The 12,558-nt window shown below is 33.7% G+C and overlaps 1 protein-coding gene across 1 annotated transcript in view; it reads left to right on the top strand.

Annotated features, from left to right (window-relative positions):
* LOC128238043 (uncharacterized) overlaps positions 1-12,558 on the top strand; it is a 36,535-nt gene that overhangs the window by 16,915 nt on the left and 7,062 nt on the right. Inside the window, exons 10-13 of the mRNA XM_052953609.1 lie at positions 471-557; positions 2,685-2,771; positions 4,898-4,981; positions 11,240-11,323. Coding sequence (XP_052809569.1) covers positions 471-557; positions 2,685-2,771; positions 4,898-4,981; positions 11,240-11,323 — 342 coding nt within the window. The remainder of the gene's footprint in view (positions 1-470; positions 558-2,684; positions 2,772-4,897; positions 4,982-11,239; positions 11,324-12,558) is intronic.

Here is a 12,558-nt window from a genome sequence, read left to right as displayed (position 1 = left end):
CTTACAATATATGTAAGAAATTGTAAACATTTTATATACATATTATATCCATCAGTGATAATCCACGTAACAATATTTTTATGAAATTTCAACTTAATCAAAACATTGTTACTCAGTCAAGTGTCCAAAGCTACATGACTTGCAGCGCCAAAACTCGTGCAACTTGAAACTATGAACGCCACATATCGGACATTATTTTCAATAAAGGGAAACTAATTTTCTTCTTATTCCTTTCATTCAAACTTAGAAAATTATATTTCTCGTTATAACATCATTTAGTTTGCATATGGTGCGGTTAGAAAACAATTTCAAATAAATATCTTTGACTTTGATAAATCATGTTTCATAGGGAAATCGCAATATATAACACACATGTTTTCTTCAATACTTTATTAATACATATGTGCATTAGTGAGTTATTAAAGCCAAGTATATTTATCAGTACAATATATAACACTTGTCTTTTATAGATGATAACCAGCGACCGCAAATAGACGACGACGACTACGCAACCAGCGAAGACGAAGATGAAAAACGTTATTCGGAAGCTGGCTCAGGTTTGTGTCACTAATAACAATTTATAGAACAGACCATCGTCAAATACTCTAGAAATTACCGTGTTTGGTTCGTAGTGTGGTGATCTACTGCTTGACTGTGAACCAGTGTTATGCACTATGCCCACGTACCAACAGAACTGACATGACATTAAATGAAAGTACACCCCCAACACCACAACAATTTCCAATGATTGTTACACTCTTGGCATTATCAGTTGGTGAAGTTGTTTTGATAGCATCGATGATCAATGCATAAAAAGAGCTCTAACTAGGATATTAACTTTGTTAATTATATTTAATTGTTTTTGGCTATGAGGCGCGCACTGTAGAAGCACAAACACATACATTTCTGAAAAAAGTGCGTCAAAGACAGTTAGACTTAAGGGTCAATATGTTTTATTGATTTGCGTTATCCATCCGGAATGAATCTTAACTCGTATCCGAATGAACATTGTGGCTACCTTGAAATATGATGAGTGTAGACCATCCACTAAACATATATCCAATACATATCATAATTCAGGCTAGACTGATTAATTATTGGAATAAATTAATCTGAGGTGATACTAATAAGTTATCTTCCTTTGTATATTATGCTCCACTCCCCGATACAATTTAAATGGTTAAATTCTATAATTCAAGTATATTCTTATCAGTACTGGAAACTCATATATGTATGAAATGAAAGTCAGCACGCAATACATAACAAGAAAAGAAGAAAGATTATCAAAGAGCTTTGTTGGACCAATTAGATTATTTATGTCGAATCTGTGAATGCTAGTTTTAACAAAGCTACAAGGCAGAAATATACGAAAATAAGCTTTAATTGGTATTGAAGTTGTACGAGTGCTACAGTGAATTGCAAGATTCGGACAAGACGTTTCTGAACGGAGGATATTGAAATTAGTTTAAAACTTTTGAGGCATATCCCGACGAGACGCAAGCTGCGATGACTTTAGTCCGGCTTCAAATAAGATAAAGTGACATTTCGTTTATTGTACAACACGAAAGACGTAGTTAAGTCGTAACAGTGGTATAAGTGATGTCATCATTCAATTAGTCATAGGCTTACATGCATTGGATATGACATTCCGTTCGTGATCTTTGTAAGCATGGTCATGGCTGTAATTTTTCGATTCCCTACAAATAGACAGGAATGATCGCATCTATTAAACAATATGCTTTTCAATTAAGAATTGAATCAGATTTTTGAGTTTTCGTGAGAAATCGTCTGTAGTCGTACTAATTTTATTGTATTTTGATTTGGATATGATGTAATCTTCATCATTTGTACAACAAAATAATTTGGGCCATTTTGTTCCGATTCATTACGCATAACGCCCGTACGACAAGTCAGGGGTAATCGGGGCTGATTTCGTGACAGTTAAAGCCAATATTTATGCAAAAAGCTACAGCCTAGCCTATTGTACATAAACGTTTACGCGAAACATAGTTGTTTTACTTTTGTCAATTTCTTTACAAACAGTTATTCGAAAACTTTTGTAACCTATATGTCATGCTATGTGGTAATTTATTAAAAAGTGGATTGTATAAAACATGATGAACCCACTATTTGAACTATAGTTACACTGTTTCCGATATTGTACCCCAAATAGAAATAAAGCCATTCTCGGTATAACGTCATCAAGTTTAAATATGGTGCGGTTAGAATACAATTTCAGCTAAATATCTATTTTAGTGAATTTTCTTATATAGTGAAATTGCAATATATTACACACAAACTTTTTCGTAGGATATTCAATACTTTGTACATGAATTTGTGGTTTAGAGATTCATTAAAACAACGTTAGTCATTACAAAATATAACACTTGTTTTATAGGCGAATTCCAGCGACCACAACTTTACGGTGACTACGAATATAGTTACACTATTTCGTAAATTTACCCCGAAAAAAGAAATGTCATTCCCGGTATAGCGTCACTTAGATTGCGGTTAAAATACACTTTTAAATAAATATCAAGTTTTGTAACACATGTTTCGTAGTGAAATTGCAATATATAACACACATGTTTTCTTCAATACTTTATTAATACATTATGTGCATTAGTGAGTTATAATAGCTTAGTTACTTTTTCAGTACAATATATAACACTTGTCTTTTATAGGTGATAACCAGCGACCGCAAATAGACGACGACGACTACGCAACCAGCGAAGACGAAGATGAAAAACGTTATTCGGAAGCTGGCTCAGGTTTGTGTCACTAATAACAATTTATAGAACAGACCATCGTCAAATACTCTAGAAATTACCGTGTTTGGTTCGTAGTGTGGTGATCTACTGCTTGACTGTGAACCAGTGTTATGCACTATGCCCACGTACCAACAGAACTGACATGACATTAAATTAAAGTACACATCCAACACCACAACAATTTCCAATGATTGTTACACTCTTGGCATTATCAGTTGGTTAAGTTGTTTTGATAGTATCGATGATCAACGCATAAAAAGAGCTCTAACTAGGATATTAACTTTGTTAATTATATTTAATTGTTTTTGGCTATGAAGTGCGCACTGTAGAAGCACAAACACATACATTTCTGAAAAAAGTGCGTCAAAGACAGTTAGACTTAAGGGTCAATATGTTTTAATGATTTGCGTTATCCATCCGGAATGAATCTTAACTCGTATCCGAATGAACATTGCGGAGACCTTGAAATATGATGAGTGTAGACCATCCACTAAACATATATCCAATACATATCATAATTCAGGCTAGACTGATTAATTATTGGAATAAATTAATCTGAGGTGATACTAATAAGTTATCTTCCTTTGTATATTATGCTCCACCCCCCGATTCAATTTAAATGGTTAAATTTAATAATTCAAGTATATTCTTATCAGTACTGGAAACTCATGTATGTATGAAATGAAAGTCAGCACGCAATACATAACAAGAAAAGAAGAAGGATTATCAAAGAGCTTTGTTGGACCAATTAGATTATTTATGTCGAATATGTGAATGTTAGTTTTAACAAAACTACAAGGCAGAAATATACGAAAAAAAGCTTTAATTGGTATTGAAGTTGTACGAGTGCTACAGTGAATTGCAAGATTCGGACAAGACGTTTCTGAACGGAGGATATTGAAATTAGTTTAAAACTTTTGAGGCATATCCCGACGAGACGCAAGCTGCGATGACTTTAGTCCGGCTTCATATAAGATAAAGTGACATTTCGTTTATTGTACAACTCGAAAGACGTAGTTAAGTCGTAACAGTGGTATAAGTGATGTCATCATTCAATTAGTCATAGGCTTACATGCATTGGATATGACATTCCGTTCGTGATCTTTGTAAGCATGGTCATGGCTGTAATTTTTTGATTCCCTACAAATAGACAGGAATGATCGCATCTATTAAACAATATGCTTTTCAATTAAGAATTGAATCAGATTTTTGAGTTTTCGTGAGAAATCGTCTGTAGTCGTACTAATTTTATTGTATTTTGATTTGGATATGATGCAATCTTCATCATTTGTACAACAAAATAATTTGGGCCATTTTGTTCCGATTCATTACGCATAACGCCCGTACGACAAGTCAGGGGTAATCGGGGCTGATTTCGTGACAGTTACAGCCAATATTTATGCAAAAAGCTACAGCCTAGCCTATTGTACATAAACGTTTACGCGAAACATAGTTGTTTTACTTTTGTCAATTTCTTTACAAACAGCAATTCGAAAACTTTTGTAACCTATATGTCATGCTATGTGGTAATTTATTAAAAAGTGGATTGTATAAAACATGATGAACCCACTATTTGAACTATAGTTACACTGTTTCCGATATTGTACCCCAAATAGAAATAAAGCCATTCTCGGTATAACGTCATCAAGTTTAAATATGGTGCGGTTAGAATACAATTTCAGCTAAATATCTATTTTAGTGAATTTTCTTATATAGTGAAATTGCAATATATTACACACACACTTTTTCGTAGAATATTCAATACTTTGTACATGAATTTGTGGTTTAGAGATTCATTAAAACAACGTTAGTCATTACAAAATATAACACTTGTTTTATAGGCGAATTCCAGCGACCACAACTTTACGGTAACTACGAATATAGTTACACTATTTCGTAAATTTACCCCGAAAAAAGAAATGTCATTCCCGGTATAGCGTCACTAAGTTTGCGGTTAAAATACACTTTCAAATAGATATCAAGTTTTGTAAAACATGTTTCGTAGTGAAATTGCAATATATAACACACATGTTTTATTCAATACTTTATTAATACATATGTGGATTAGTGAGTTATAATAGCTTAGTTACTTTTTCAGTACAATATATAACACTTGTCTTTTATAGGCGATAACCAGCGACCGCAAATAGACGACGACGACTACGCAACCATCGACGACGAAAACGAAAAACGTTCGGAAATTGGCTCAGGTTTGTGTCACAAATAACAATTTATAGAATAGACCATCGTCAAATATTCCAGGAATTACCGTGTTTGGTTCGTAGTGTGGAAATATATTGCTTGACTGTGAACCAGTGTTATGCACTATGCCTACGTACCAACAGCACTGACATGACATTAAATGAAAGTACACCCCCAACACCACAGCAATTTCCAATTATTGTTACACTCGGGGCATAAACGGTTGGAGAATTGTATTGTTAGCATCGATGATCAAAGCATGAAAAGAGCTCGAACTAGGTTATTAACTTTGTTAATTATACTTATTTGTTTTTGGCTATGAAGCGCGCCTTGTAGAAGCACAGACACATACATTGATGAAAAAATGCGTCCATTAAAAACAGTTAGACTTAAGGGTCAATATGTTTTACTGATTTGCGTTATCCATCCGGAATGAGTCTTAACTAGTATCCGAATGAACATTGCGGAGACCTTGAAATATGATGAGTGTAGACTATCCATTTGACTTCAGTGGGATGATACACGATACGGTATCATATAATTGGCACTTGAAGTTCGTTCTTATTCTACATTTTACTAATCTAAAATTTATTTTATGTTTCATGAATTAAATATCTGATACAAATTCATGTTTTTAAGTTTCTTTTTTATGGGCATTTTCGTTTATTCAAACAGTAGATACAACAACATTCACTAAGTAAACATGTAAAGTAACATTCATAGGTACATAAAAGTATTTTACTGTATGGTATTAAACATTGTACAAAAAACCTGATTTTAAAGAATTGAAAACAAAGAAAGAAAATTAAACATGCAAATATATTACATATTGTCAACGTATGCTTTATATTGAAATATTATTCTAGTATTATTTTATTGAGAACGTTCTACAGCCGTCAACTTACTGTTTTTCTTACCTGATATGTTTGTGCTAGTATAAATATCCAGAGCCAGTCTAAGGTTAATTATAAACCCAGGCACTGTTGGTATACATGTGGTTTTGTTTACAAAAAGGTGAACTTTTTGAATTCTAGGAAAAATAAGTCCAGACCCTAGGAGGAACAAACAGACTATCTATGACAATAATTGGATCAATGGAATACAGTAATATATGCTGTAGCAAAGGCTATACTTTTTACAATCCCCAAAAGAAGACTTTTCTCACAGCGTTTACAAAAACAACGAAGCTATCATCAACTTATTTAATTTGATATAGTAACGGTTTTGTTGGTAGTATTCTGCGAAGTATTCTTGTTTGTAACAATAGAATGAAAAGTCTCTTGTGCAATAGAAACCATAGCTTAAGGCAACTTTCCGTTTTATATTGATATTTTTATACAAAAACACCAACCTTTGTTGACTAGTTGGAATATCATTGTTTATAATAAAAGTTTTGTAAAGAAATCTATTAAGGTCCTGTTTTACCAGATTGTGATATATATAATCATCAGTTCTACAGCACTTAGACCATACATTTTACCATTTTAATCGACTAAGTCCTTTAAATTCCGTAACCTCTTATTTTATGAGATGTGTATAACTAGTTTCCATTTTAAAGTTATTTTTATAGAATAAAGACATATGCTAAAACTATTTTAGTATGTCCGTACATGTTTTATTTATATAATAATACATGGTTGACCATCGCTTTTATAATTGCCCCAGTGGAAGGAATAATTACCCCGAGGGCATTTTTTTCACTGGGGCAATTATCAACCAAAAGCCATGGCCAACCATGTATTATCCTGTATAATACATATGTTTTGTCATTTGTCAATGATTTTAAATGGATTTAAAAACATGATTTTGTGGAATAACGAAGGGTATGCCATATAATAAGCATGTAGTCTTAAACTCTTAAAAATGAGATAAAACAAAAAGGTTTTGAATGACATTTAACTGCGTACAATTACGAGTGACTGGAAATCAAAATAGCAAACCTTTTCGTACGTGTTTTCAGAATTATCAATAAGCCTGCAATTTTTCCATTCTTCAAATATTTCCTGTTTTACATCGGCTGATTGTGATGTTCATTTCAATAGGTGAGCACAGCTAGGGTCGATCAAGCATAGGTCAGTTTCATAAGAATCTCAGCTTGAATGACCCTAGCCATTTCGCTGGAACAATTGACATTTCTCAGCGAATAAAATAAAACAAAACGTTTCAACAAAATGTTTTCTTGTCTCACTGCCTTATGACCTTTACCGAATGTAAACATCCGGTACGGTTTCGGGTAGTACTCGTTACTGAAAGACGGAAGGAGTGATTATTGGTAAAACTAATTTCACTGTTATTGCACCGATAGTTCCATTTTAAACTCTTTAATTTAATGCTTTTAATGTTAAATGTTTCCCTACCAAGTATACGGCGGCCATTTTATTTTCGTGAAAATGACGTCAGTGTGCACGTTTTTTTCATCGTTAGGCAATTATGGCATAATCGCCCTGACGTGCCGTGATAATCTCACGGGCGGAGACGATAATCATTTATATTGCGGGGACGAATTTCTATAGTAAAATGTTAGTATTTATAGTAACATGTGTATTATGTATATATAACATATATGCTCTTATCACATCTTTCCAAAATGTATTTGAAAATATTTCCACAAATAATTTACCTAAATTAAATCTTAACCATATCAAACAAACTAGCAATCATTATGAAACCTTAACATTTATAATATATTATATAATTTTAAGCCATTTTATTTTTTAACTATACTTATAAATAACAACATCTATCATATTAAAGCCACCTTCTATAAAATCTTTCACAAACACTGTACTCTTTATTTTAGGTTTTCCATCCCCTACTAACTCAGGGAATAAATCATTGAGTTGTTTCATAAAGGCATTTTGTGAATTAGGTAAGCTGAAAAATAACTATGTAAACAATGGTTATAAAACTGACTTAACGATACAATAGTGCATATCTTAGCATACGTACTCCTGTGAGATCTGGGGCCTTGAAGAAATATATTTTGCATTGAGAGAATCCACTTATCATTGTTACATAGAATCACCAAATCCAGAAAGTCTACACTTGCGTGAATATTGTATGGGAAACTAAACAGATATCCAATGAATATCATAATTGAGGCTAAAATGATAAATTATTGGAATTAATTAATCTGAGGTGATAATAATGAGTTCTCTTTTTTTGTATATTATGCAATGCTCCATTCCCCGATACAATTTAAATGGCTAAATGCAATTAAGTATATTCGTAATAGTACGGGAAACTCATATCTGTATGAAAGTGAGCACGCAATACGTAACAAGAAAAGAAGCAAGATTATTAAAGGAGCTTTATTGGACCAATTATGTATGGTCAGAGTCCATGACAATTTCAAATAAAGGGGGAAACATTGCTATTAAGGAGCATATACGTTTGAGGCTTACTTTAAACTGATCTCATCAAAACAAGCAATATCCTTTCGCAAACTTAAAAATTCCAATTCAAACAGGACGCTAGAAAGGTTTTTTCACTACGTCCTTGTCTGTAGGAACTTTAATGATCAACGTTTAAAGTATATTATTAGATATTTCTGTACGCATCCAAACATATTAAAATATCGGGAGTAATTGCAATCAAATAATCCAATTTGTAAATAAATTGGGTGCATTTGCAGCGTATTTTTTGTAAACTTTCAAATAGCACTAGCCTATCAGTATATCTTTAATTTCGTGAAGATATTCCATGGATTTACAAAAACAACAATAAAACAATAATGAATAAGACGAACATATCACAACGCGGAGAATTACTAATCCATATGTACACGTTTACTTTCGTATATATCTTTCTGTTTAGATCCTCATTTTCTTTTTAAACATTCGGTGATTTTTGCATAAAGTTTAAATTTAATATAATCCTAACCTGTCTAGTCAAATTGTCTAATTCATAAATTTCATTCATAACCTATTGAAAGTGGCCCTTGGTCCTCATGCTTATAATGTCACCCCCATTTATGGGGAGACATATGGTTTTTGCCCTGTCCTTCAGTCAGTTCATCAGTCTGTATGTCAGTCTGTACGTCACACTTCGTTTCTGTTCAATAACTTTAGAACGCTTAGACCAAGGAACTTCATACTTGGTAGACAAGTTAAACATGACTAGTAGATGACCCCTATTGATTTTGAGATCAGTAAGTCAAAGGTCAAGGTCGCCGTGATCTTCAATTTAAGAAACGGTTTCCGCTCAATAACTAAAGATCCTTTGGGTCTAGGAACTTCATTCTTGGTATGCTAGTTGTTCATGAATATTAGATGACCTCTATTGATTTTGTGATTAAAAGGTGATAGTTGGTCATGAGTAGTAAATAAACCTTTTTGATTTTGAGATCACTAGGTCAAAGGTCTAGGTCGCCGTGACCTTGAGGTGATGAAACGGTTACGGCTCATTTATTAAAGAACGCTTGCACCAAGGAACTTCATACTTGGTATGCAAGTTGGTTATGACTAGAAGATGACCCCTATTGATTTTGTGTTCAGTCCATAAGTCAGTCAGTCAGTCTGTCAGTCTGTACGTCACACTTTTCCACTCAATACAAAAATAACGCGTGCACCCAGTATTATTTGATATGCTAGTCGATCATGACTAGTAGATCACCCCTATTGATTCTGTGATCAGTTGGTCAAAGGTCAAGAACGCTGTGACATTGAGGTGAAGAAACGGTTACCGCTCTGTAACTAAAGAACGCTTGCACCCAGGACGTTAATACTTAGTATGAAAGTTGGTCATGTAGATTATGCCTAATGATTTTGTGATCAGTAGGTCAACGATGACCTTGAGCTGAAAAGGGTTTCCCATCAATAATTGAATAACGCTTGCACCAAGGAACTTCATGCAATACAAACTTCTTTTACATTTTCCAAGATTAATCATTAACACCTGTTTTCTCTTCACTATTTTATACGGGTGAATAAACCAAACTTCACTGTTGGTTCATGTCTATCATATTTTTCTCAGTTACGACCACACAATAGCGGAGACAAACGCTTTTTCTAAAAAGCACTCTCTAGGTTTGTTACGATTCACTTTTTACCAAACATTGAGGCAAAACAATTACAGACACTTGTTTTGTTGTATATTGTTTTTTTTTATTTGTTTTGCGTTATGATTAAATCCTGATGTATATCGACTATGTAGCCGGTAGGATGTCCTGTTTTGATGAATTAAATAAACCATGTCTTATTGCAAAATTATGCGCTATATAAAGCCGTCTATTGTAACAAAGTATATCATTAAATTATTATTCTTTATCAATAAAAAAAGTCTCGTGATTATAAGAATAATTATACCTAAAGCTTTTAACAAAATTGAATTGGGTCATTGTGTTCCAATTCATCACGCGTAAGGCCCGAGCTTTAAGTCAGGGGAAATTGGGGCTGATTTCGTGACATTTACAGCCAATGTTGTACATTATGGTTCACTCGAAACGTAAATATTTTTACTTTTGTCAATTGCTTTACAAATAGCGATTACAAACCTTACGTAGCCCATAAGTCATGCTTTGCGATAGATTATTAAAAGGCGGATTGTATAAACCATTATTTGAAATATAGTTACACTATTTCGTAAAGTTACCCCGAAAAAAGTAATGCCATTCCCATTACCCACTCCATGTCCTCAACGATTACTTAAAAATAACAAACAAGACAAAATCATTTAAAAACATTCAATTATATCAAATATTGAAATACAGTAGAGCACTTGGACATTGACTGATGTATATTATAACATACAACATTACTTATACAATTAAATATAACTTATTTTATCAAGTCACTCGATAATATCATAAAATTGTAATCATTTTACATACATATTTGATCCATCAGTGATAATCCTCGTTATACTATCAATATTATTATGAAATTTCAACTTAAACAAAACGCTGTTACTCTGTCATGTGTTCAAAGCTGAATGACTTGCAGCGCCAAAACTCCGCGTGCAACTTGAAACTATGAACGCCACATATCGGACATTTTTTCAACAAAGGGAAATTAATTTTCTTCTTATTCATTTCATTCAAACTAAGAAAATTATATTTCTCGGTATTACATCATTTACGTTGCATATGGTGCGGTTAGAATACAATTTCAACTAAATATCAACTTTGATAAATCATGTTTCATAGTGAAATTGCAATATATAACACACATGTTTTGTTGAATACTTTATTAATACATATGTGGATTAGTGACTAATAATAGCCAAGTTACTTTATCAGTACAATATATAACATTTGTCTTTTATAGATGATAACCAGCGACCGCAAATAGACGACGACTATGCAACTTGCGAAGACGAAGATGAAAAACGTTATTCGGAAGCTGGCCCAGGTTTGTGTCACTAATAACAATTTATAGAACAGACCATCGTCAAATATTCTACAGGTTACCGTGTTTGGTTCGTAGTGTGGTGATCTATTGCTTGACTGCGAACCAGTGTTATGCACTATGCCTACGTCCAAACAGCACTGACATAAAATGAAAGTACACCCCCAACACCACAACAATTTCCAATGACTGTTACACTCTTGGCATTATCAGTTGGAGAAGTTGTTGTGTAATGCACCAGTCAATTGTAACCACGGCCCACCAAGTCCGAGGGCATACCGGGGATAGCCAGGGAAATGGGCCGTGTTTTTACCTTTCAGGCGGCACCGCAGTGCAGGGTTAATGCGGTGGTTTTGTCTTCGCTTTAAATATAGCAGGGAATGGGTATTACGTAGGGTCCCTGGGGTGCGGGAGCATTTGGCGGGGCTTTTAACATCTGTTCTTCCCCGCAGGGCTGGGATTTTAGCCGGGATTGGCTGGACCGAAAGTCCCCGCTATTCCCCGGACCACGGGGGCCGTGGTTACAATTGACTGGTGCATAAGCATCGATGATCAAAGCATTAAAAAGCGTTAACTAGTATATTAACTTTGTTAATTATATTTAATTGTTTTTGGCTATGAAGCGCGCCTTGTAGAAGCACAGACACATACATTGATGAAAAAAGGGCGTCGAAAACAGTTAGACTTAAGGGTCAATATGTTTTATTGATTTGCGCTATCCATCCGGAGTGAGTCTTAACTCGTTTCCGAATGAACATTGCGGCTACTTTGAAATATGATGAGTGTAGACCACCCACTAAACAGATATCCAATAGATATCATTATTCAGGCTAGAATGATTAATTATTGGAATAAATAAATCTGAGGTGATACTAATAAGTTATCTTCCTTTGTATATTATGCTCCACTCCCCGATTCAATTTAAATGGTTAAATTCAATAATTCAAGTATATTCTTATCAGTACGGGAAACTCATATATGTATGAAATGAAAGTCAGCACGCAATACGTAACAAGTTAAGAAGAAAGATTATCAAAGAGCTTTGTTGGACCAATTAGATTTTAATGTCGAATCTGTGTATGCTAATAAATAAAACTACAAGGCAGAAATATAGGAAAAAAAAGCTTTAATTGGTATTGAAGTTGTACGAGTGCTACAGTGAATTGCAAGATTCGGACAAGACGTTTCTGAACGGAGGATATTGAAATTAGTTTAAAACTTTTGAGGCATATCCCGAC

The sequence above is a fragment of the Mya arenaria genome, chromosome 6, assembly GCF_026914265.1.
Source record: "Mya arenaria isolate MELC-2E11 chromosome 6, ASM2691426v1".
Classification (NCBI taxonomy): Eukaryota; Metazoa; Mollusca; class Bivalvia; order Myida; family Myidae; genus Mya; species Mya arenaria.
Note: the sequence above shows the minus strand (reverse complement) of the source record. Positions and strands in the feature narration are given on the sequence as shown.